The sequence below is a fragment of the Bos grunniens genome, chromosome 11, assembly GCF_055505025.1.
Source record: "Bos grunniens cultivar Pamir isolate PY7600 chromosome 11, Bosgru_T2T1.0, whole genome shotgun sequence".
NCBI classification, from domain to species: Eukaryota; Metazoa; Chordata; class Mammalia; order Artiodactyla; family Bovidae; genus Bos; species Bos grunniens.
Window position 1 is genome coordinate 69,450,033 of NC_141175.1, and position 26,201 is coordinate 69,476,233.

General features: G+C 34.3%; 2 protein-coding genes across 28 annotated transcripts in view; one reads left to right on the forward strand and one right to left on the reverse strand.

Annotated features, from left to right (window-relative positions):
- Positions 1–25,312, forward strand: part of PNPT1 (polyribonucleotide nucleotidyltransferase 1) — a 39,788-nt gene extending 14,476 nt beyond the window's left edge. For 4 of the 7 annotated variants that reach the window (XM_086326797.1, XM_086326794.1, XM_086326798.1 and 1 more), the window contains exons 11-28: positions 147–204; positions 2,822–2,918; positions 3,411–3,513; positions 7,743–7,813; positions 9,756–9,792; positions 11,725–11,791; positions 11,884–11,973; positions 13,142–13,195; positions 17,399–17,505; positions 17,971–18,042; positions 18,128–18,191; positions 18,514–18,597; positions 18,917–19,000; positions 19,884–19,990; positions 20,081–20,136; positions 21,632–21,710; positions 23,204–23,251; positions 24,445–25,312. In XM_086326797.1, the coding sequence (XP_086182923.1) occupies positions 147–204; positions 2,822–2,918; positions 3,411–3,513; positions 7,743–7,813; positions 9,756–9,792; positions 11,725–11,791; positions 11,884–11,973; positions 13,142–13,195; positions 17,399–17,505; positions 17,971–18,042; positions 18,128–18,191; positions 18,514–18,597; positions 18,917–19,000; positions 19,884–19,990; positions 20,081–20,136; positions 21,632–21,710; positions 23,204–23,251; positions 24,445–24,600 (1,434 nt within the window). In that variant the 3' untranslated portion in view covers positions 24,601–25,312. Of the gene's footprint in view, positions 1–146; positions 205–2,821; positions 2,919–3,410; positions 3,514–7,742; positions 7,814–9,755; positions 9,793–11,724; positions 11,792–11,883; positions 11,974–13,141; positions 13,196–17,398; positions 17,506–17,970; positions 18,043–18,127; positions 18,192–18,513; positions 18,598–18,916; positions 19,001–19,824; positions 19,991–20,080; positions 20,137–21,631; positions 21,711–23,203; positions 23,252–24,444 lie in introns of all 7 variants that reach the window. The other 3 variants (XR_015136872.1, XR_015136870.1, XR_015136871.1) reach the window with 1 other exon arrangement.
- LOC147363286 (uncharacterized) overlaps positions 1–26,201 on the reverse strand; it is a 201,665-nt gene that overhangs the window by 166,213 nt on the left and 9,251 nt on the right. For 6 of the 21 annotated variants that reach the window (XR_015136876.1, XR_015136875.1, XR_015136886.1 and 3 more), the window contains one exon: positions 19,441–19,544. Coding sequence is in view for 6 of the 21 variants with exons in the window: in XM_086326816.1 (XP_086182942.1) it covers positions 19,441–19,544 (104 nt within the window). In the remaining 15 variants the exon portion in view is untranslated. Of the gene's footprint in view, positions 1–1,854; positions 1,960–16,424; positions 17,635–19,440; positions 19,545–26,201 lie in introns of those variants that run through there. The other 15 variants (XR_015136887.1, XR_015136883.1, XR_015136877.1 and 12 more) reach the window with 5 other exon arrangements.

The following is a 26,201-nucleotide window of genomic DNA, read 5'->3' on the forward strand; positions in this document are numbered from 1 at the left end:
CAGTAACCAGTTGCAGTCGTTTAAAGACTATTACCATTAGGGAAATCTGATTACTATTAAAATGTGTTAATTGTATAGTAATTTAAAAAATAGAAATGTTAAATATAAAAGCCATATATAACAACTGAACTTCAACTTTCTTTTAGATTTCCAGAGATGAAGCTATTAACAAGATTAGATTAGATACAGAGGAACAACTAAAAGGTAAATTTTATTTTTCTTTTAGTATAAAAAAATAAAGGAAATAATAGATTTTAAAATTTCAGTTGTTAAGAGATCAGTTAGTCTTATTACTCCTTAGTTTTATCTTTAGTAAACTTGTGATAATGATACATCCCGAAGTTACTGTTAAACTGACTTCTATGAATGGGTAAGAACTGCACCTGACCCAAAGTGAGCACCAATAAATGCTGCTTTGAGGTGTTCCTAATCTTTTCTAGATCAAACTCTTATACTCCAAAATGGGTATCCTTGTATCCTGTCCTATGAAAACCTAAAAGACACTCTTTAAAATTCTTGAGTTTAATTTATAAAGTTGCAATTCTAATATGGTTTGTGAGGACTGAATGAAGAAACCATTTACATCTGTGCCTGGCACATAGCAGGTGTTCAGTAAATGTTAACTGATGTTATTAACATGTGGAATTATAAAATTTAGATTTTAGAGAATCTTTCTCTCTAAAAATTATTAAAAGGATTTTATTGCTTAATAGCAGTCACACAAACTGATGTGTACCACGCATGACATATAGTTCTTGTTAATTTTTCTGCTAATAGACAAATATACTCTCACTTCATATCTCAAGACAAAAATTTTGCTGCTAACATCAATATTAAGGCCATTATGTATTTCTATAATTATCTATATCCATTATCTATATGTGTAATTGCCATTGAAAAAGTTTGGTCTTTTCTCACTGTATTTCATCCTATTAGGGATTAGAAGTAAGTCAGATAGAGAAGGAGAAATAACATATGACATCCCTTAAATGTGGAATCTGAAAAGAAATGATACAAATGAACTTACTTGTAAAACAGAAAGACACTCACAGACTTAGTGAATGAACTTATGGTTGCCAGTGGGGAAGGAAGGAGGGAAGGGATAGTTAGGGAGTTTGGTTTGGACATGTACACACTGCTATATTTAAAATGGATAACCAACAAGGACCTACTGAATAGCACATTGAACTCAGCTCAATGTTATGTGGCAGCATGGATGAGAGGGGAGTTCGGGGGAGAATGGATACATGTATATGCATGGCTGAGTCCCTTCACTGTTCACCTGAAACTATTACAACATTGTTAACCGGCTGTATCCCAATACAAAATAAAAAGTTGGGGGGTGGGGGGAATGCAAAAAAAAAAAAAAGTTGTAGAACACCTGCTGCCTTATTTAAAAAGAAAGTGATTTTAATAATACATAGTCCTGGGGCTTCCCAGGTGGCGCTGTTGGTAAAGAACCTGCCTCCCAAAATAGGAGATATAAGAGATGTGGGTTCAATTCCTGGGTCAGGAAGATCCCTTGGAGGAGGGCATGGCAACCCACTCCAGTAAAAAAAGAAAAGTAGTAGTAATAACACAGAGTCAAATACCTTCTTGACTCTCTGGGTTCATAGGATAATATTTTAAATGTTTTGTTACTGATTATTTTTCTAAGTGCAACCTAGTTAAAGTATAAAAATTCATATTAAAAATTACTCCTGTCTAACAAAAAGACACATATACCTCTCTGTGGCCATTTCTTATGTTCTGCCCACTGTCAAGTTATATTTAATAAACTAAATGCTTAAGAGAACAGTGCTTAGAACTTGGCATGAATCAACTGTTAAGATAATAAGATAAAGTAGCTTAACATTTAAAAGCATAAGCCTAGACAGACATCTTTATTCTGGTCACAGCTGTCAGTTACTACCTGGGTGATCTCAGGCAACTTGCTTCTCTTCAGGCCTGTTTTTTCTTCTGTAAAACAGAGATAACAGTAATAACATTTATCTCCCAGATTCCTATAAAGATTAAAGGTATTTAAATAAAAACATGTAAAATACCTGGGTTATGAAAGAACTTGATAACTGTTAGCTAAAAACTAGTCAGCAGGGGGCTTTCCTCACTGATAAAAGAATCTGCCTGCCAATGCAGGACACATTGGTTCAGTCCCTGATCGGGGAATATCCACGTACTGTGAAGAAACTAGGCCCATGTACCACAACTGTTGAGCCTGTGCTCTAGAGCTCAGGAGCCACAACTGCTGAAGCAGTCCCGCCCTAGAGCCCATGCTTCACAACAAGAGAAACCAGCACAATGAGAAGCCTGCGCACCTCAACTAAAGTGTAGCTCCTGCTCGCCACAACTGGAGAAAAGCTCATGCAGCAACAAAGACCAAGCACAGCCAAAAATAAAGAAAAGAAAATCTATTAAAAAAAAAAAAAACTAGTCAGTAGGGATTTTTAATGTATAAAGAAAATTATTCCTCTATTTGTGGACTGAAATAAAAGTTCCTAAAGCAAAACAGTGAAGGAGACTACTCTTAAAAACATCAGTTAAATCTTCTCATAAAATGGTTGGCTGGATATGTCAGATAACAATGAAATAGTTGATTTTAAAGCGCTATTGTTCTGGTAGAAAGAAAACTAGGTTCCCATTAATGGTACAGTTAAGGTATAATAGTTGTCTCTCCTACTTAAAACCTTTTGCTTAGAGGACTAATGTTCAGTCAGCTCCTTTGGCTCAATTCCATAGTTAACTGATTTGACACTGAATTTAAAGAGAAATTTTATCTTCCAAAAAGAGAAAATCTTTGTTTTGGTTTGTCTTTCTTCTATAGAAAAATTTCCAGAGGTTGATTCCTGTGAAATAATAGAATCCTTCAATATTGCTACAAAGGATGTTTTTAGAAGTATTATTTTGAATGAGTACAAAAGGTAAACATATCCTTTTTTTTTTTTTTTAACATATCCTTTTTTGATGGAATTGAAGCATGTACTGTCTGCAAGTTTCCTTGAAAGTGACAACTAGCTGAAAGCTAGAAACTATGATTTTTTTCCTTCAAATAACAGGAAATAATTATATAATATTCATTTTATAAATGGATACCTGTTGACAAGTGTGTGGATTCTGTTATGTTTTGACTGTCTCTCTCTAGGCTTCATGTGTAGAGCATTGCTTCAAAGCCATGACTGCATGTCAGAATTACCTGCAGAGCTTTTTAATAAGTATATGGGTCCCAGCCCCTGAGATTCTAATTCAGTGGGACTTAGGATGGGGCCCAGGTATCTGTATTATTTTTTAAAGTTCTGAAGGTGATTATGATATGCAGTTCAAGTAGAGAACTTTATGGTAGTGATCAAGAGATAATATGTGATTTTTCTGACTTTCAACACTGCTGTAAATAATTATTTCCTTTATTACTCTAGGTGTGACGGTCGAGATTTGACTTCACTTAGGAATATAAATTGTGAGGTAGATATGTTTAAAATTCTTCACGGATCATCATTATTTCAGAGGGGACAGACACAGGTAATATATGTAAAAAGCTACAATTATTTGCTAATACGAGATTGTTTAGATAGTCCTAATAGAAGTACATTTATGTAGGTTTTTAGCATATGGAATATATTATCTATTCAGAAGAAGATCTGATTTTTTAAAAATATGTTTAAAGATAATGAACATAGCAGTTGCCCCCAAGAATTTCCTCATTGCTGTCTGATCTCTTCCTGCTCCCCTCCTTTTCCTTAGGCAACTTTCATCACTGTGAATTAGCTGCATTTTCTAGAATTACCTGTTAGTTTTATTACATTTTTCTTTTAATCTTAGGTATACAAAATTAAGTCACTCATCTCTCTCTTCAGTCACTAAGTCAGTCACTCATCTCTTTCTTTTTCTCTTTAGTCATTAAGTCATGTCCAACTCTTGTGACCCCATGGACCGTAGCCTGCCAGGCTCCTCTGTCCATGGGATTCTCCAGGGAAGAATACTGGAGCGGGTTGCCATTTCCTTCCCCAGGAGATCTTCCCGACCCAGGGATTGAACCCAGGTCTCCTGCACTGCAGGCAGATTCTTTACCAACTGAGCTCTGAGGGAAGCCCAACTTTTTTTTGGCTGTACCACATGGCATGTAGGATCTTAATTCCCCAACCAGGGATTAAGCCCCTGTCCCCTTCATTGGCAGTGTGGAGTCTTAACCACTGGACCACCAGCAAAGTCCCAAGTCACTCATACTCCTCAGTTTATGACATTGTCACTGTTGGTCTATTTGAGGCTCTCACTTGTTTTTTCCATTTAGCCTGAACGTCAGTCCTATTCTTTTTCTTTACATAAGCACCTGTTCTCTTATATTTAACATATATTTGTATGCACTGTTTCATGTATGGTAAAAAGCTTTATTTTAATTATGTAAATCACTCATTTTGCCCACCTAATGGGTACAAAGTGGTATGTCATTGCTTTCATTTGTATTTCCTGATGAAGAATGAATATCTCTTTATATGATAGCCAGTTAACATGATAACAGTATAAACCATACCCTGTGGGGTGCATACCTCCAGGGCACTCCTATAGATAGTGTCCCTAGAGTTCAACAAAGTGGTAGCCTTAGTTTAGGTTTGCTCTTTCATGAATTATCTGCTTATATCCTTTGACCAATTTTTTTTTCTTTTTTTAAAATATAGTTTACTGTCTTTTTCATGCTATTTTTTAGTGAATTCTTATGTGTTTTAAATATGAATCCTTTTCAGTGACCATAATTTGTATGATTTGTATACATACAAATTATAAGCCTTCTAGCTTTGTTTGTGGTAGTCTGCTAGAGGCATACCTCGGATATACTGCAAGTTCAGTTTCAAACCAGCACGATAAATATCACAGCAAAGCAAATCACACAAATTTTTTGGTTTCCCAGTACGTATAAAACTTACATTTTAAACTATCTGTAGTCCGTAGTACATGATAGCATATGTCTTCAGTAACTGTACAAACCTTAATTTAAAAATACTGTTAAAAAACACTAACCATCATCTGAGCTTCAGCAAGTCATAATCTTTTTGCTGGTGGAGGTTTTAAAAATTTCAAGAATTAACTACAATGTGACACAAAGACAAGAAGGGAGTAAATGCTGTTGGAAAAATGGTGCTGATATGCCTGCTTGACCCAGGTTTGCCACAAACCCGGGTCAAGCAACCTTCAGCTTGCTTTAAAAAAAATCGTTATTGGCAAATAATTAAAAAGTTAAACACAATACAGTGAAGTACAGTAAAATGAGGCATGCCTATATCTGTCTACAGTGAGCCTAAAATCTTTGAGATCTTCTTTAAGAAATCCTTACTCCAAAGGCACAGAATTATGCACCTACTATTAACTTTCTACTTTTAGCTATATCTGTCTTGGAGTTTATTCCTATACATGGTGTGAGGCAAAACCCTCCAGAGTGAGTCAGTTTTGCAACAGTGTTTACTACAAATTCATTTTTTCCCATTAATTTGTAGTCACCTTATCATATTGAAAATGTACATTTTTGAACTATATACTCTGTTCCATTGTTTGTGAGTTCCCTGGGCCAGTGTCAAATTCCTTTAATTATTATAGTTGGGGGATATATTTTAATACCTGAGAGACAAAACCTCCCTTTTTATTCTTCCTTCCCTCCCCCCCAAAATTGTCTTAGCTATTCTGGTACCTTTGTTCCTTCATTTAAATCAGTGATTTAGATTGGCTTTGCACTGACTTTATGGAATGAGTAAAAAATGATATTTTCACAATTTCAATCAGTCTTTCAATAAATATAACTGTCTTCTTTGATTTGTGTTTTCTTTTATGCCTTTTAGTAAAAGTTTATTATTTTTATTTTTCTGGCCATGCTGAGTCACTTGTGGGATCTTAGTTCCCCAACTAGGGATTGAACCTGGGCCCTCACTATGACAGTGTGTTGTCCTGTCCACTGGACCACCAGGGAATTCCCAAAAATTAAATAGCTCCATTAAGATATTTTGTATACTTTTGTTAATCATTCTGACAATCTCTGCCTTTTAACTGGAGTGTTTTATTCATTAAGGTTCAGTTTAATTATTAATTGAATTTAGTCTGTCATTTGATTATTTGTTTTTTGTCTGGCCCCTCTCTCTTTTTTTTTTTTTCTATTCCTTCTGCCTTCTTTTTGGATTAATTGAATATTTTTTAAGATCTCCATTTTAATTTGTGTATTTGCTTTTTAGCTATACTTCTATATTATTTTATATGGTTACTATTGGAGAATATGGTATACATCCTTAACGTTTCATAGTCTTTTTACAGTTAATTTTTCCCACTTCACACAAAGTGAGTAAAGTGCAACCGTTTAGGTATATTTGCCCCTCATTCTATCCTTTATGCTGTATTTACTTCTTGAGTTATATGTTTTACAACTCTACAAGGCAACATTATGACCTTTATTTTACACAATAAGAAAAAAAGATAGACTTTTATATTGACCCACATATTTGACATTTCTGATGGTTTTTATTTCTTCCTGAAGATCCAAGTTTCCATTTGTTGTTATTTTCCTTCAATCTGACAAGACTTACTTTAGTTTTGTCCTTTGGATCTTATGATAACAAATTACTATTTTTCATTTATCTGAAAATGTCTTTATCTTTTACAAAGTATCTTTTTGCCAGAATATAGATCCTGGGTTGATATCTTTTAGCACTCAAAGAAATGGCCTGTTCCTTTTTGTTTTCCTTTTTCTATGAGAAGTCAGGACTCATTCATTTATCGTTGTCCCTGTAATTTATTGTTTTATCCGGGTGCTTTCAAGGTTTTCCTTGTCTTTGGTTTTCAGCAGCATGACTATGACAAGTGTGGTTTTCTTGTATTTATCCTACTAAGAGTTTCCTAAGCTTTAAACCTGTAAATTTGTATCTTTCATCATACTTGAGAAATTACAGCTGTAATTTCTTCAAATATTTTTTCTGTCTCATTCTCACTTTTCTCTCATTCTGGGATTGCCAGTATATATGTTTAGGCCTTTTGATATTGTCCCATAGGTCCTGGAGGCTGTGTTCTTTCTTCCCTGCTTTTTGTTCTATAGGTTGGGCAGTTTCTTCTAATCCTTGTTCATATTCACTGACTCTTGCATTATATTTGCATTATATTATTTTTCAGTTCTAGAATTTCTGTTGGTTCTTTTTTATGTCCTTGAATATAATTATAGTAGCTGTTGAAAATCTTTTGTCTTTTAATCCAACATCTGAATCCACTCAGGATGTCTCTATTCTTGTCTTTTCTTTTAAATGGGCCCCTATCTTCTGTTTTCTTGTAGGTTGTACCGTGAATGTTGTGAATGATACAGTGTAGGGTCTCTGGATTATATTATGTCCCTCCAGTCTTCTTAGATTGACTTTTTTAAATTTTTTCCAGTTTTAAGCAGGAAGTTTTTTATTGGCTGAACTTTTTTTGAGGATTCCTTTATGGGCAGGTTTATAAGTACTCCTCTTCTTGTCCTCCTCCCCCAGCACTCCTAATACCTTTCATATGTAGTCTGTGTGATATTAGACATCTGGATTATTGAAATTTACATATAAATGTATATGTAAATTATATAATTTCTAATGTTTACTGTACCTTGAATAAATGTTGATTGTACCTTGGCAAGCTTTGAATAGAATGTACTTATTTCTTTAAAAGCTAAATGAGTTTTTCACATGTTTTTCATTTTCATCTTTGTTGTTAGTCAATTAAAGCCTGAAGACTTTTATTTTTTTCTTTTTTAGGTGCTTTGTACTGTTACATTTGATTCATTAGAATCCAATTTTAAGTCAGACCGAATTATAACAGCTATAAAGTAAGTTATGTTTCCTGGTTATGATGTTACAATATATAATTCATGTGGCATATTATCATTATTTATTAAAGCCTGTATCTCTATACTTAATTTTTCTGTTTACCTAGTAGTGATTGCAAGGGTTTTTCTGTGCTATATTTGTCTCCTGACTTACTTATTCAAACAAAGCATTTAATTCTCTAACATGGGTACATTTAGTTTATTCTCTTATCTCTAGAATCATTACTCTGGATAGATTTTTCCAGATTATTTCCATTAATAATAAGAATCCCAGTTCCCAAAAAGAATCCGGAAGTTGTTAAATGAAAAAAACTTATCTATTTCTAAGTACATTTGAACTTGTGTTTTAAAAAATACTTGATTCTCCTGCTCTGTTCCAAAAAAGTCAGCAGTAAAATCATGTTGATCAATTTTATATGATCAGAATCTATATTACAGTCCACACCAACATTTCTGCAGCAGAGTTCTGAACTCACAGCCACAGATTTTCCTCAGTGCCTAACAGGGTTGCTTCCCTTTCCTTTATTAAGGGTCTCAAATGACCAAAGGACCACCTCCCATTTCCTGCTTCCCAGCTGATAAAGATAATCCCCAGTACCTTCAAGATTGTTGTTACTTAGTCACCATGTTGTGTCCAACTCTTCGGTGACCCCGTGAACTGTAGCCCACTAGGCTCCTTTGTCCATGGGATTTCCCAGGCAAGAATATTGGAGTAGGTTGCTATTTCCTTCTCCAGGGGATTTTCTTGACCCAGGGATCAAACCCAAATGTCTTCACGTCTCCTGCCTTGGCAGGAAGATTTTTTTACCACTGAGCCACCAGGGATGCCCATCTTCAAGACAGCATCACTAATAATTTTTCATGTACCTAAGAAAAATAACAATGTAGCTGCATGTATAAGACTTGAATGTTCATCATAATCATGATTCTTTGTGGCAGGGAGCTCTTAAACTTCTGTATTTTAAATTCCCACCTAGGCCAAAACTTGGTTGCCCTGTTCTTCTTCATGCTGACTCCTTTCTTCTAGGAGGCAACACAGCTTCATAAGTGTGTGTACTGGCTTTGGCCACGGTACCTCTCTGCGTTCTAGTCCCAGGTCTATAACCTCTGTAAGTGAGGTGGTACATATCACACGTCTATGCTGGTCTTTTGTCTTCTCACCTTATAAAGTGCAGGTATTTGGCTAATGATCCCTAGATTCCTCTCTAGCCCCCTACATCAATGATTGCTTTAGTCTTCTGGAGATGTCTTGTTTTCAAGTTTCTTTACAAAAAGCTGTAATTTATGGTTGTACAGATCCAGCCCTGGCTCAAGACTTTCTAAATCCTCTGTACAAAGAGGTGCCTTTTGTAATTCCACTCAAAGGGAACACTGTTTGTGCCAAGAACCTGTGTTCCTCAGTTAAAAAAAATTTGGTTTCCTGCTTCCAGGAATTTTTTCTTCTCATCTTTATTCTCCCCAATGTTGTACATTCAATAACAGTTCTCTTTTCGATCTTTTCAAACCCTGAAAAAAATCTTTGCCTGTCAGATCCTCTGATTGTTCTCAGTTATATCATTTCAGTTATTGATTTTCATTTCACGTTTGACTTAGAAGATCATAACTGAGATTTAAATGATGTGTTTGTAACATTTAGGATTCTCACTAGTTATTAATGCTTTAAAATGTGTCTATTGTCTTAGTATTTAAGTCTAGATATCTAAGTCTTTATTTGAAGCAAAATTGTTTTCTTAAATCTGTGTAGAATTCCTTCAAAAGCCCCAACCCTGGTCAGGGGACACAACTGACTCTGACATTCATCCTTCTAATTCTTCTGGTATTCAGTTTCAGACAAATTTTCCTTAATAACCAGTTTTTTAAATTCCCTTACATCTTTTTTCATTGTTTATTGAATAAATTTATATCTGCATGGTATCTTTAATATTATGCTTTTTGTTTGTAGTGGAATAAAAGATAAAAATTTCATGCTGCACTATGAGGTAAGGTGAATTTTTCCCAGTATTTTATTTTGAAAGATTTTTACAGTAGATAACCTGTATATCCACCACCTAGGTTCCTGCCATTAACATTTTACTATGCCAGTTTTATCATATATCTGTTAAGGTTTGGGCACTTATTTTAATGCTTGCAGAGGGATTTAGAGAGTAGAGAGACAAGTAATACCTTTCCAACCAACAACATCCTGTTCTGAGTCAATACATAAAGGCTAAAGTATAGTAGACAATATTGTATTAGTCAAAGAGTTGTAACTGTTCACATCTATGTCCAACAAGTGGGGCTTTTCAAATACTTCAACTGGCAAATCACCATCTCCCTTTAGTTTACATAAATGTTCATATTTTTACTTACTTGATTAGCAGCAAAAGAACTTAGGTATTTAATGTTAAATTATTTTATGTATGATATCAGTACATGTAATTGAGTTTTTTATTAGCTTTCCTAAGGGACCAGACGTGACACAGCCATATAGCACTCTTAATTTTAGTATTTGAAGCACACAGCTTGGGAGACTAGTGTAACAGCAGCAGGCCTTTTGAGTGGCTGCTATTGGCTGCCCAGAATCCCAGCATCTCAATTTTGTTGAATCTGCTATAGCTAATAGAGAATATTTCATGTAGAAAATATATGCTAGAGAATATCTAAACCTGCAGATTCTCACAGGTTTTAAATCCCTAATATCCTGTTCGGGATATATACAGATGCTAGAGAAGCCAGAGAGGAATTATAATTGATAAGGCAAATCTTAGGTCAAGAACTGAAAAGCACATTGCAGTCTTTAAAAAACATCTTTATAAAGACTTTAAAAAGGGCACCTGCAAAAAATACAGCTCTAGCTGATAATTGGGAAAAGAGGTGAGGACAGAGGCAGGAGAAAGATACGGGCTGTATTGCTATTTTATTTGATTTTTTTTTTAAATCTTTTTATCATAAAATATAGATACTAAAAACCATATAAAACAAAGGATGACTTAATGAGTTTTCATAAGACAGACATCCTTGTAACTACCACCAAAGTCATGGAATGTGTCCAGTCAGTCCTTCCATGTTTTTCATCCCAGTCTTAAAAACCTTCTTTCCCTAAAAGTAACTACTCTTCTAAGTTTTATATTAATAGTAATCACTTCCTTGGGTTTCTGTCACACATCCCTAGATACAACAGTGTAGTCTTGTCCATTTTTTTTTTTTAATTTGATATTCTTTAAGTCTCTTTTTATCTACAGGTCTCTCCTCCATCATATTCTTTTCTTTACAGTCTTTCTGTTGAACTCCCAGAGCCATCTAACCTGTAGTACTCCCTACAGCCTGGGTGCTAATTGCACTCATGGTACAGTTCAGTGGTCTATCTCCTGCAAATTGACCACTAGATCTAGAGACTTTATCAGATTCATGTTCCATCTCTCTTTGTAAAAAATATTTAGTTAAAGTAAGTAGAATTCCAGATTTTTACAGGAAATTTCAGTTTAAACAACTACATCTAGTTTACATTATTTTAAGACAGTATATCAATCAAATAAAATAGTTTGCAATTCTTGGCTAAAGTAATACCCTTATTGGAAAAGATCTGTTTCCTTGATGTGCATTTTTTTTAATGTATATTTCTTATATTATAAAAATATAGTATTTTGTTATTGTTAACAATTTAAATATTATAGAAGTTTGAGTTGTAAATCCTCATAACCATCTATTTCCTACCCCAAGTCATATAAACACTAAAAATAGCTACTTTTAGCAGTTTGGTATATGTCTTAGGGGTCCAGACATTTTCTGTGTGTATGAATGTACTTTTTTCCTTTTTTTTTTTTTTAAACAAATAAGGGATTCTATTTATATTTGTAACTTATTTATATATATGGGATATCTTTCCATGTCAATTGTATATGTACGTGCTTTTTTTTTTTGTTTGGTTTAAGTTTCCTCCCTATGCAACTAATGAAATTGGCAAAGTCACTGGTATAAATAGAAGAGAACTTGGGCATGGTAAGTACAAATCTCTGTATGTACATGATTTTATTAAAGAGACTTAGCATTTTTTTTTTGTTTTTTGCTCATTATTTTCTGTTCTGATTTAGGTGCTCTTGCTGAGAGAGCTCTGTATCCTGTTATTCCTAAAGATTTTCCATTCACCGTAAGAGTCACATCAGAAGTACTAGAGTCAAATGGTATGGTTTTGAAATGTTTTTCCTATTGAAAAAGAAGGGACTCCCTGTTATAGTTTTAGCTTTTCATAAGTAATGTTTCATTACATTTATTACTGTAGTACCCAAAGCCACTGCAAGAGAAAAATGTGTTTAATCATATACTTGTCTGAATCTCTGTTCTTACCTAATGTTTTGAAAACAATATAAAAAAATGTTTATCTTTGTGTCTCTCTTACAGTAGATCAAGTTTTGGTTGTTTCCTTATTTTTATAAACAAACCATAGAGCAAGGCCAGCTTGGAAAGAGGAAGGGGGGTAAAATATAGTGAACCATTAAGCAGGGGACACTTATGTATCATAAATAAAAGAAGATATCAGAGAGAAAGGCTGGGTTTAAAAAGTCAAATTTATTTTTTTATTTTTTCAAGAGAAATTATCTTTTTTTTTTTTTTTTTGCCATGCCATGCAGCTTGTGGGATTTTAGTTCTTTTAGATCTCCAGCCAGGGATTTAACCTAGGCCTTGGCAGTGAGAGCACAGAGTCCTAACCACTGAACTGCCAGGAAATTCCCAAAAGTCAAATTTAAATTGAAACTCATTCCACAGGTCAAGGGAAGGTAACATAATCATTAAAGGCAGAAAGGGCTCAGGATTCTCAAACATGTAGCCTATCTAGATCAGACGGTTATAGATATTTTGTAAAAAATACCAAAGTTCAGAATTTAAACTAGGACTTTGAGTTCTTTACTGGGTGTGATTAAGCTATAGCTTATGGCCCAGCGAGAGAGCTAGAGCCCTTTATTTTTAACTGCCTCCTAGTTAAGCAACAAAAGAGGCATGCTGGTTTTTCTGGTAGTTTCTTAGAAGCAGAATCTCTAGTACTGCTGTCCAATAGAACTTTCTGTGGTGACAGAAATTCTCTTTCTCTGTGCTGTGCTAAATTCAGCTAAGGGACTGAATTTGTTTCAGATAATTTAAATTTAGCCACACGTTGCTAATGGCTGTCACATTGTCTGTGCAGCTCTGTACTCTGTGGTTTAGGAGAGCTTGCCTTGGAAGTGCTTTTAAAAAGAAGGAAAGAATACTGAATATTTAAATTATAAATGAGTAATTGTAAGGAAATAACAGTAGCAATTTTCTACATTTAACAAAAATCAGTATTAGAGCAAGTATTTTCCTTTGTTTTTATAGGGTCATCTTCTATGGCATCTGCATGTGGTGGAAGTTTAGCATTAATGGATGCAGGTAAAAGAATTATGTCTCAAAACTACCAAAGCTTATTTATATAATATAGACTTAATCAGTAATAAAATATAGGATTTTTTAAAATTGTATTTTAGCAAGACTTGAAGAAGTCAGATTACAGATTACCAAACCAGGCCAGAAGGATGATAATTAAAAAGCACAGTTTCAACTACAGGTATCTGCTGAAATTCTTATTCTTGGCTAAAAGTAACAAATTATCTAAAAACCTTAAAACAGGGCAAAGCAAAAAAAGCTAAAGGCAATTAAAGGCACTTTTCTAGTTCTGTTCAGTGGAAGGAAAACATAACCTGATATTTAAGGTAGCTGGTTAAAATACCATTTCTATTTTCACCTTCATATATTAATTCAAAAATCTTTATTGTATGCTAACTCTGTACCAAGCACTGATCTAAACTCTTGGGACTTGGTGGTGAACAAAACAAAGGCTCTGTCTCATGCAGCTTGCATTTATCACTCTTACAATCTCATATTGGAAAACACAGAACAAATCCTGAAAAAGGTGAACTGAAAGATAAAAGATTACAAGAGAGTCTTAATCTGCTCTAAATGAATTCAGATCTTCAGGTCTAGACAAAAATTCATCCTAAGTAATGAGAATTTCAGGATAAGATAACTGAACCAGTTTGGCAGTGTTGGAGAAATCATGGAGGTTAGTATACCAAAAAAACAAAGAATTCTTACTTTTGAAAGATATATGTATTTCCTGTAAAGTGTAATAACCCAGTGAACTTGACAGTGACCCTAGTGTATAAGTATTTTAACAAGGAGGTAGAAGAGAGTCACTCCAAGTAAGCCATGCCACAGAGCAGAGGGAGGATGGGGCTTGTACAGTGTATCTAGAGCTCAGCTTAGCAGTTTGTGACCTTGGCAGAAAAGGCTGCAGAAATTGATAATGGATGATAAGTATACCTTGTGTAACTAGTTGAAGGGTGAGCAGCCAGGACTAGATAATCTGATCGTAGGTAGGACAGAGTTCTGAATTGGAGCTTGAAGATGGTCCATCCTAAACCTTGTCCTTAAAAACTGACTAAAAATGTTATTGAATTTACTAAGAATACTAGTCTGCCAATAAAAAGATACTAATAAAAAGTAGTATGTGAATAATGTGTTAAATGACAGTTTTGATCTCTTAAAAAAAAAGTTAACATTAAAAAATAAGGAGCCAAATAGAAAAAGAAGTTAATAAGAATGAATGTCAGATTCTATGGGAAGAGCCAACAAATGGTATTCAATTCAAATAACATGAGTGCTTGCAATGTCTTACATCAGACGCTATCTATACTACAGGGATACACAGTTTTTTAAAAGTTTACAGGAACAAAAACAAAAACTAACACATCAAAGAGATAATACAAATATGTACAATACGGATGAAGAACTAAGTTGAACATAATTGGCTTCATAGAGACAGCTACATTTCATGTGAATTTAAAGGTTGAATGGTTGTTGAGCAGGCATATTATAATGCCCATATTTCATGTGAAAGGAGCATGTGCAAAGTTATGAAACAGTATAGTGTGTTTCTGAAATATATTTGAAAGGTGTGATGATGTAATACACTGGGACTGTATTTCAAAGATCATTATTATAGTAAGGAGTTTGAAATTTTCCCAACTCAGTATTCCATGAAAGAGAGTACCACAAGATGTTGATTGTTATATACTATGAAAAAAAATATGTTTACACGGGATTAAACAAGTTTGTTTAATATGGTTTAAATAAACCTAAATAGGTTAATGTGAATATTGAATCTCTAGGAACAGGATATTTCCCAAACTTTTTGACCACAGAACTTACATAAAAAATTCCTGAAAGCAAGTAATGGGGAACTTGAAGGATTTTATAGAGAAAAGTAGCATGATGTGAATCTGCTCTTCTTTTGGGGGTAGTTATTCCTAGCTTACATGATAGACGTAGGCGATGACGTGGGAGAGAATAGGAGCTGGGGTAGCGGGTAGGGGAGCTAAAAATCTGAAAACTGGACAGGGAAACTCTTGCCAGGGGGAAAAATAGTGTGGACTTGGACTAAAAAAGTAGCAATGGATATTTCAGTATTTGGAGGAAAGGACAAATTTTCTACAAAAAAATTATTTAGAGGATTAACCTCTAATCAGATTTTTGTGACTTGATTAAGGTGAAGGAAATGAGGAAAGAAGTGTTGATTCTAATATGTCATAGCTTTCAATCAAGACAGGGAATGCAGGAGAAAAGGGTTTTATCGAGGGTGATTAAATTTTGAAATTTAAAATTTTATATTTACATATTCAAGATGCATTAGGGACATTTGGACCCACTCCAGTGTTCTTGCCTGGAGAATCCCAGGGACAGGGGAGCCTGGTGGGCTGCCATCTATGGGGTCGCACAGGGTCAGACACAACTGAAGCAACTTAGCAGCAGCAGCAGCAGGGACATTTGGTGACGGACAGGGAAGCCTGGCGTGCTGCAGTTCATGGGTCACAGAGTCGGACACTACTGAGCGACTGAACTGAACTGAACTGAACTGAGGGACATTTAGCTGGAGATATCCAGCAGGCAGATGGGTTGTACAGATCTAGGTTTAGCAGAGAGAACTAGGTAGGAGGGGTAGATTTTTAAGTCATCAACATTATAGGTGATAGTTAAAACTGGACGTAAAGAATATGAAATGAGATCTCTACCACATTCCTTTATGCCAAATAAGTTTCAAGTGATCAAAACTTTAAACTTCCTTTTAAAAAATTAAACAAGATTTTATGAAACTCCTGGACAGAAAAAAATAAAGCCTTTCTACGGAATTCCCTGGAGAAGGCAATGGCAACCCACTCTTGATGGGGTCACAAAGAGTTGGACATGACTGAGCGACTTCACTTTCACTTTCACGCATTGGAGAAGGAAATGGCAACCCACTCCAGTGTTCTTGCCTGGAAAATCCCAGGGACGGGGGAGCCTGGTGGGCTGCCATCTATGGGTCGCACAGGGTCAGACACGACTGAAGCAACTTAGCAGCAGCAGCAGGGAATTCCCTGGCCATCCAGGGATTAGCACTCAGTGCTTTCACTACTGTGGCCTGGGTTCAGCCCCTGGTTGGGGAACTAAGATCCCACAAGCCATGCAGTACAGCCAAAAAAATTTTTAAAAAAGAAAACCTTTCTAAGCAAAATCCAGGAACTATGATTATATACAAAATCCTATACAGGAAAAAACACAAGAAAATCAACAGACTAGAAAATAATATTTTATCGTGTATTTCATATTTATATTTTATTTACTGTAACAGTCTACATATTTAACAAAGGTCGATCCATATTAAAAACTCTTATAAATCAATAACAAAAGACTAACAACAATGTAAGAAAAAGGCTGAAGGCCATGAAGAGCCAGTTCACAGAAAAATATGGTTTAAAAACATTTTTTTAAAAGTTCAACTTCACTAATAAAAACAGAAATCAAGTTAAAAAGAGTAAGTTACCATCTTTATCATTCAGATGGCAAAGGTCAAAAGATTTAACAAAAATTAACAAGAATGTAGAATAGCAGGGAGCATCATATACTGCTGGTAAAAGTATAAAATACTACACACTGTGGAAGACAGTTGACTCACATTTAGATTCCCTGGGTATAATTTTTGGGAGGATACACAAAATCTAATGGTGCTGTCATGGGGAAGTGGACTGAAGGACTCAGGCTAAAAAGATTTATCAAGTACATGATTATTTTTCAAAAAGAAGGCTCCAAAAGCAAAACACAAAGAAATGGATTACTTTCAAAGTTAAATTTGCCACTATTAGAGAAGTTTTTGTTGAGAACAAAAAATTATGTTAAAGGACTTTTATTATATATTTAAGAAGAAATGAGGCAGGCAGATGATTTATTAAGGCTTCCATCGCGGCTCAGCTGGTAAAGGATCTGCCTGCAATGTGGGAGACCTGGGTTCAGTCCCTGGGTTGGGAAGATCCCCTAGAGAAAGGAAAGGCTACCCACTTCAGTATTCTGGCCTGGAGAATTCCACAAACTGTATAGTCCATGGGGTCGCAGAGAGTCGGACATGACTGAGCGACTTTCACTTTGACTTCCTCTAACTTAGTTTTGATAACTGTCAATATAGAACACCATCCCCTTATATTAAAATGTCAACAGAACAATGAATAACCTATGTTCGGCAGATACATGCACATTGTACACAAATTCTTTTCTCAATTACAGGAGTTCCAATTTCATCTGCTGTGGCAGGTGTGGCAATAGGATTAGTCACCAAAAACAGTCCTGACAAAGGTGAAATAGAAGACTATCGTTTGCTGACAGATATTCTGGCAAGTATATTCACATTTTCAAATGTTTAACGGTGAAGATTATACACACTTTGTAAACAAAGTGCTTAGAAGAATGCTAGTGCTGGAAAAATAGAAGTCCATCTTCTTAACTTTCTCCTGCATATCTGCCTTGGATTTTATAGGATATGAGTTAAAAACAAATATTACAGTTATGAGTATTCATATTGGCTCACTTTAGGATGATTATAAATTAGTCCTTATGCATTTATGGGACATTATCTAAAAATAAACTGATTTTCTAATGAAATATATGTAACTTAAAACTCCATATTTTTTGGTATTTAATACATGAGTTTTTTATTTTATTAATATGTGAAATATATATGTTCTAAAGGACATAGTTCACTTAGAAGCTATTTTTAAAAATTCCTCTACAGTGACTATGGGTGAGTTTCACTTTTGTTTAAAACTATTATTATATCATAATTTTTTTAATTGTTTAAGGGGATTGAAGATTACCATGGTGACATGGATTTCAAAATAGCTGGAACTTCTAAAGGAATAACTGCATTGCAGGTATTTTAGAACCTATTTTATTTTTAAATAGTTTAATTATATCAGAAATCAATATTTATATAATTTTTTGGCTCTTCCATATTAGGCTGACATCAAATTACCTGGAATACCAATAAAAATTGTAATGGAGGCCATTCAGCAAGCCTCAGGTATGCCAAGCCAGTATGCCTGATTCTTCTTTCATCACTGTCTATGTGTTAAATGTGAATTATAATGCCCATTAGGCTTATTATTTAAAATAGGCTTATTCTAAAATACTGCTTTAAAAAATGAAATTTAATGTGATAACCTAAATCAATAAGTATTAAGTTTCTAGGTACATGACTATCACCAAAGTGGATGACCAGTGAAAATTCAGTTTTTACAAATTGCCTCCCCAAGATAGGATTTATGGAGAGGGGAATACAAGTAGAATTTTTAAGGTAATTGAGATGTGAAGAACTTTGATTATTATGTTTTTATTTCTTCTAGTGGCAAAAAAGGAGATATTACAGATAATGAACAAAACTATTTCAAAACCTCGAGCATCTAGAAAAGAAAATGGACCTGTTGTAGGTAATACATTAAAATTATTGATTTGATAAGGTAAACATTATATGGAAGTACACTGCTATTTAAAAAATTTTTTTAAATCTATACACAAAACAATTTAAATGCTTTTATAGTTAAAATACTTTAAATTTGAGGGGATAATCTGAAACATAAGAACTTTTTTAGTCATGTAGTAAACTGTTTTTCTGTTTCATACTAAAATATTTGTACAAGTATCTTAGCCAAGTCTTGACTAAACAGTACATTTTTAGGTTCATACATACATATGTATATATATGAATGAATATGAATTATTTCTATTTTTGTCTATGCTACATTTCAGAAACTGTTCAGGTTCCGTTATCAAAACGAGCAAAATTTGTTGGACCCGGTGGATATCATTTAAAAAAACTTCAGGCTGAAACAGGTAAGAGTTGTACGAAGTTTGGGATTTTTTTATTTAAGTCATGTAAGTTTGCCATTAAGTTTGCCTCTACTGTGTTTCTCCAAAAATATGTTTGAGAAATGAGAAATGTAACACTGACATTTCAGTGAGATGAGAAAAGGATGTAACATCGACATGTCTTTATTTCTGTGTATGCCTCTTAATTAGTAAACGATCATCTTTAATTATATTCAAGAAGAGTGACTTAGAATTAATCCTTTTTGCGTCAACATTTTAAAATCAGACATTTAGAAAAACTACTTCTTCACGTTAGAAGAGTTTTCTTTAATTTTTCTTATTATGAGTTCTGTTTTTCACTTATTTATTTAGACTTTTATTTTCTTTAGAGAATATGTGTAGAAGTAGTTGCTTTAATTTGCTTTTTTTTCTGGAATCAATCTTTGGGATACCTAGTCACTTACCAGCTTTGAGGTTATAGAAGGAGCATAAGAAGTCAAGTAACCATAGGCAGTTCCCAAGATTGAGAAATGACATGATTTCATCCCTCATCCATCCGATGACCACTCTAAAAAGAGGGAAAAAGAAGAAACGGTGAGGAAAGTGTTCTATAGTTTCTTCTAATTAAAAACACAAGAACCAAAATTAGAACTTAATGTTTTTTCCCACCAAGAAAAGGGACACTGGTCACTGTTGTATCCCCAGGGCCTAGTGCAGTGTTGGATACAGAGCAGGTGTGCCGTGTGTATTTGTTGATGAACAAATCCCTTCGTGATTCCTTGTGATTAAACAGACAACCCTGCCCAGCTACTTCCAGGTCACCCCCTGCTCTCAAATTTACTTTTAAGGCTTTTCTCCACTGGAATGAGCAAGTTAACTTCAATATGTAAAATTATCTTTCTAAAAGGAGTCACTATTAGCCAGGTAGATGAAGAAACGTTTTCTATCTTTGCACCAACACCTAGCGCCATGCATGAAGCAAGAGACTTCATTACTGATATCTGCAGAGATGATGTAAGTATTGAGCTTTTGATAGTTACTTTTTTTTCCTACCTTTTGTTACTGTTTTCTTTATGAATCTTATGGTTTATTTTGTACTTACAGCAAGAGCAGCAATTAGAATTTGGAGCAGTGTACACTGCCACAATAACTGAAATCAGGTAATATCAACTAAAACACTATGCTACTTTTTGTAAGATTTTATATTATAACCTCGTATTAACTTCATATTTGCATTATTTATTTTTAAAGTATAAGGTGTTTAGATTATGTGTGAAATGCCATATAATCATTATTCTTAAGATAAAATTTATTTTCTACACCAGTTTGTAGATTTTCATGAACATGGTTCTGTGATGATTATTATACTAATAGATTTTTCTGACTGAACTGTTTGCTTTAACCAAAGTTCCCACCATTTTAATCTTCCATTAAACATGTTTCCTTTCTCTTTGTACTTTTTTCTTTTTGGTAGTTTCTTGTTGACTTGTTTTAAAGATAGTATTAAATGCCTAAGTAGTACAATTTTTTAAATGCCGTTTCAACCTCAACTCATTTTTTTTAAGATAGCTAAAAAGACTGAATTTTCTCAATCAGAAAATTACCTTTCGGCGACTTCCCTTGTAGTCCAGTGGTTAAGACTACAGGCTTTCACTGCAGGGGGTGTGGGTTCGATCACTGGTCAGGGAACTATGATCCCACATCCCCTCCCTCCCACCTCCCCACCAGAAGAAAGAAAATTCACTTAATAAGAAAAAAAAAAAATTATCAGATGTAACATAAATGTTCAGAACTAATTGAAATGAATCATAAAAGACAATGGAATAGTTTTTTAATATCACAGGTGAAAACTAAGAAATGGGCTGGCTTATTTTAGTAGATTCGAGGAAAAAAGATATATTTTTTAATAAAATAAGTACCTGATTTTATCTATCCCGCTTCCTTAAATCAGGCTTCCCTGATAGCTCTGTTGGTAGAGAATCCACCTTGCATGCAATGCAGGAGACCCCAGTTCAATTCCTGGGCGGGGAAGAGCCACTGGAGAAGGCATAGGCTACCCACTCCAATATTCTTGGGCTTCCCTTGTGGTTCGGCTGGTAAAGAATCTGCCTGCAATGCGGGAGACCTGGGCTTGATCCCTGGATTGGGAAGATCCCCTGGAGAAGGGAAAGGCTACTCCAGTATTCTGGCCTGGAGAATTCCATGGACTACGTAGTCCATGAGGTCGCAAAAAGTCGGACACGACTGAACAACTTTCACTCATTTCACTTTACTTCCTTAAATCACTACTTAACAGGTTGACCATTCTACACTTACTTTAAAATATTTAATGCCATTTCAAAAGTTTTTGGAAAATATTATGAAGAGAAATATAAAAGAATGTATATTCCAAAAGCTTTTCCCTACCTAATTTTCCTTTATCTTCTCTCTGTCCTTTGATCCGTAAGTATTTAAATACAAGGTGTATTTTCCATTGAAAAAATAAGTATCCCACTTAGATAATCATACTTTTTATAGTTATAAAAAACATGTACTGGAGAGTGATTTTTATGTGTTTTTTTTACTTTGTTCTCCTGTGAAAACATAACCACAGTTTAATTATCTGTAGATAATAAAGTTCCTTATTACTTAATCAGGCTTATTTCCTTACTGTAGAGACACTGGAGTAATGGTTAAACTCTATCCAAATATGACTGCAGTACTACTTCACAACACACAACTTGATCAACGAAAGGTAAAAACAAGAAAGGCAGATTTGATTATTTTAACTGCCTTAAAATAACCATAGTGAAATTACTTAGGTTGGTAAGAACCGTACACGTTGTCCACTACTAGACTAAATACAAAGACAAAACAAAAAAGACAGAAATACTGCTCGACAAAAGGGTTTACAGTGTTTTCCAGTAATGTTTCTCCTTCAGTGATGGAGTAGAAACATTCTTGAATGTTTTGAGGTGGAACAGTTCTAGAGTTAACACATAGCAATTTCTAAAAATATCTAGCTATATAGCCCTGTTTTCCCAATTTTCCTGACTAGCCAGTCATGGAAAGATAATTCTTAGGATGTCCTTAATCTTTATCATAGTCTATATTTGGAAGACTTAAGAATATGAAACCATTCGAGAATACTATGGGGCAGAGAAATAATAGGTGTTTTACCAAATATTAAAATATTATATAAAGCAATACAGGATCAAACAGTAGATTACTGGCCCAGAAATGGGCAACAAAAATCAGAAATAAACCCAGTTATGTGCATAAGAATATAATATATACTAAAAGTTGCATTTTTAGTTGAGAAACCTAGATTATTCAATAAATCATATTGGAATAACCTGTTTTCATAAAACAGGATCTTTCCTCTTTTTATACCAAAGTCCTATTTGAATCAAGAAGTTAAATGTAAAAAAGAAAAAGAATTTTAAGGCAGTGAGGGCAGAAAATCTGGACATCAGGAAGGGTAAGGGTTGAGGCAGGACACTAGATGAAAATACAGATATTTTATTAATCTTGGAACTGGAAAAATCTTTTTCAGCATAATATCAAAGCCAAAAATGTAAATAAAGTGATAACATTTGACCCCATCATTTTTTAAAATTATGGCAAAATTATAGTAAGTTTGAAAGACAAGCAGCAATTTAGGGGAAAAAATACTTTAACATATGACAGAGTCTTCATATACTGAGGGCTTGTATAAACCAGTAAGAAAGATGAGTATCAATAGGAAAAATGAGCAAAGAACATGGAAAAATTGTTTTTTAACCTGACCAAGATATTCGGTATCAATAGCAATTTTTTTAAATGCAAGTAAAGCCAAGTTCCCATTTTTCAGCTTTTCAGATAGTTGAAAATTCTCAGTGTGCATGAGTGTAGAGATAAAAATGGACATACAGGAATGTGAATTGGGGCAAACTTTGGAGAGTGTCTAGTAAAGGTACGAGTACCTTTGGTACAAGTCCCACACATGTAGGACATTGTTTTGAGAAGATAAGAGTACATGAATATATAATCATTGTTAAGACTGCAAATTTATTTTTCCTCAGCATTTTGAAAATTTTTAAACCCAAGAAAAGTTGAAAAAATAATAGACCAAATACTCATATACCTTTCCCCTAGATTCATAGATTAAACCAATAAAGCTATTTTCCACTTGGAAAAAAATGTGTACTACCATGGATAGTAGGTAGTTATGCATGACAACTAATAGATTAACATGTTTTCTTTCAGATTAAACATCCCAGTGCTTTAGGATTAGAAGTTGGCCAAGAAATTCAGGTACTTGTATTCATCCTTTTAGCTTTAAAGTTGTAAATTATACTTTAAGTTTCAATTATTTGTTTAATCAAATAAGCTGAAGGAATCAAATCTACATTTGTGGTTTATATTATTTATATGCTGTCTTCTTTTTTAACTTTTTTATATTATTTATATGCTGTCTTCTTTTTTAGCTTCTTCCTAAAAACAGACTCATTAGGGATTTAGATACAGTTCTTGCCCTCAAAGAGCTTACAGTTTAGTTAGGACAATAGTCCCCCTTTAAAGCTTTTAAAAATACATGAGCAACTCAGCGATGGATATGTAGAATCAGTGATTCAGAGACAGGACATGAGGAACATGATAGGTAACTTTGAGGAGTTAAGACTTGAATTGCTTCGGTATATACTGGTTGAGGCTGAAAATTTTTGAGTTTGATGAAAGCCATGATGTCAGTTCTGGAATTTTGATAATCAAATTGACCTTTGTAATAGTCCTTATGAATAGATGAAAGAAGTGGTTGCCAGTCTGGTGTTTTGATTTTTTTTTTTTTTGGCTACACTACATTCTGTTCCAGTAGTACCTAATACCTATGACCTGAGTAAAAACTAAGACATAAGTTTATTCCCAGTCTGTCATTGCATTATTCACAAAGCCTCCAGGGAAAGGTAAGAACTAAAACATAATCTCTGTATAAGATTTTTTTTTTTTTTTTTTACATCAGAAGGGACTTAAAAGTTAGCACATCCCCCCCTGACTTTCAGTGTCTAAGGTCAAGCCAAATAACCTTCAGCATGATAGATGGTCCTTTGAGTGTTAGTCTGAGTGACCTAAGCATAATCCTATATAGATTGTAGCACAGTTAGCGTCAAGAAGCTCTTGTCTAGATTCATTCACCATGGTTTTTACTGTTCTTCCATAATAGGGACAAACAAAAAGGCACAGATAAGTCTAACAGAAGATTATAATCACTACTTAACCAAGTATTTTTAGCATATACCTCCAGTTAGCACTGAGCTATGCTTTCAGTGAACAAGTAAAAACTTTAATCATTGCCTTTTTAGACCAAGTATCTTTTAATTTGGGTATCAGTCAATGTGCTATAACTTTTAAAGTATGTTGTTGTTCAGTCACTCAGTCATGTCCAACTCTTTGCAACCCCATGGACTGCAGCACACCAGTATGTTTAAAGTATATTTGTTTCTTTAACACAGGTGAAATACTTTGGACGTGATCCAGCTGATGGAAGAATGAGGCTTTCTCGTAAAGTGCTCCAGTCTCCAGCTACAACTGTTGTCAAAACTTTGAATGACAGAAGTAGTATTGTAATGGGAGAATCTGTTTCACAGTCATCATCTAATTCTCCTTGATTTTTTTAAAGAATTCTAGAGTTATATTCTATAGAACAAAATTTCAGTAGCATCTTCTAACGTGTAGATTTATATATAATATAAATATATTCTAATGATTTATATGAAAATGCTCACTTTAGGTGTTCCATTTTTTAAATTCTGAGTTACCTGTATTATTATTTACATTATAAATCAATACATATTTATTATTAAAAGTAAATCATCTATACATATAAGACTCCCAACTGCTAATAATTTGGAAAAATAAAACTAGTTCTTAACCTCTAGAGACCAATGGAGAAGGAAATGGCAACCCACTCTAGTATTCTTGCCTAGAGAATCCTGTAGACAGAGGAGCCTGGTGGGCTGCTGTCCATAGTGTCGCACAGAATCAGACACAACGGAAGCGACTTAGCATGCATGCCTTGGAGAAGGTAATAGCAACCCATTCCAGTATTCTTGCCTGGAGAATCCCAGGGACAGAGGAGCCTGGTGGGCTGCTGTCTATGAGGTTGCACAGAGTCAGACACGACTGAAGCAGCTTAGCTGTAGCAGCAGCAGTGCCACAAAGTGAAAATATAGGTCACTAACTACAAACCACCAAACGGTTCCATTTCCACTTAAACCAAGGTTGTACACTTTATGTCTGAACTTTTTTTATTTTTTGTCTTCATTCATATCTTGGTAGTTTTCCCTGCTTTCCAATAAAGTTTTTCTATGAGGGCTATTATATGCTAAGATCTCTAATTTATAATGACTCTAATGACTCAAATTGACTACCCATCTTTGGAAGTAATGCAGTATAGGTACTCACAAGACTTGTTCCTTTATAATCTTTGTTACTAACACTTCCCTGCTCACAAATCATAGATTTTTTAATACAAAATTTTTTTCTTCTCTTATAGAATATCTTGAATTTCTGGATCTGACATCATTATGTTTCTTACTTCAGTTCAGCCAAGCATAGCATTCATTTATTCAGTACTTGCTATGTGCCAAGTTCTAGAATGTGTACAGGAGGTATATCAGTAAACAAAGTTCCAATGCTCACATTCTAGTGGATGGAAACAATAAGTCACACAGTGGTAGGTTCTTTAAAGAAGAACTGGGTAAGGGGATAGAGTGGTTTTTTTTTTTAAGGTACTATTGTAGATAAAATGATCCAGGATAGCATCTCTGAATAGGTAACATTTGAGCGGAGACCTAAATGAAGTGGAGGAAGATATACAGCAATTTTGGAAAGAAGATTCCGGATAAAGGGACTAACAACTTTATTAGTATGGTATGTGTAGAATATACAGCAGCCTTTCTATTCTAGGAACCAATTTCACATAGTCCTTTTACTCCTTTGTCTTGTGCCTATTCTTCACCAAAATTAGAAAGCAAATTTTATAAAAGAATATAAAACAAGAGGAGATATAATCAGTGCAAGGTGATAATTTTCAAAGCATTTAATCTGGAAAGAATAATGTTTGCTTACTTGTAAGAAGAGGAAAGATATGAAGGTCGTGTAACTTTAAGCGGCCTTTACAAAATTCCAGGCTCATGAGAGCCTAGGGTGGTAGGCAGCGAAAATGGAAAAGAGAATGTATCTTGGTATCAGGGGTCAGAAACCAATC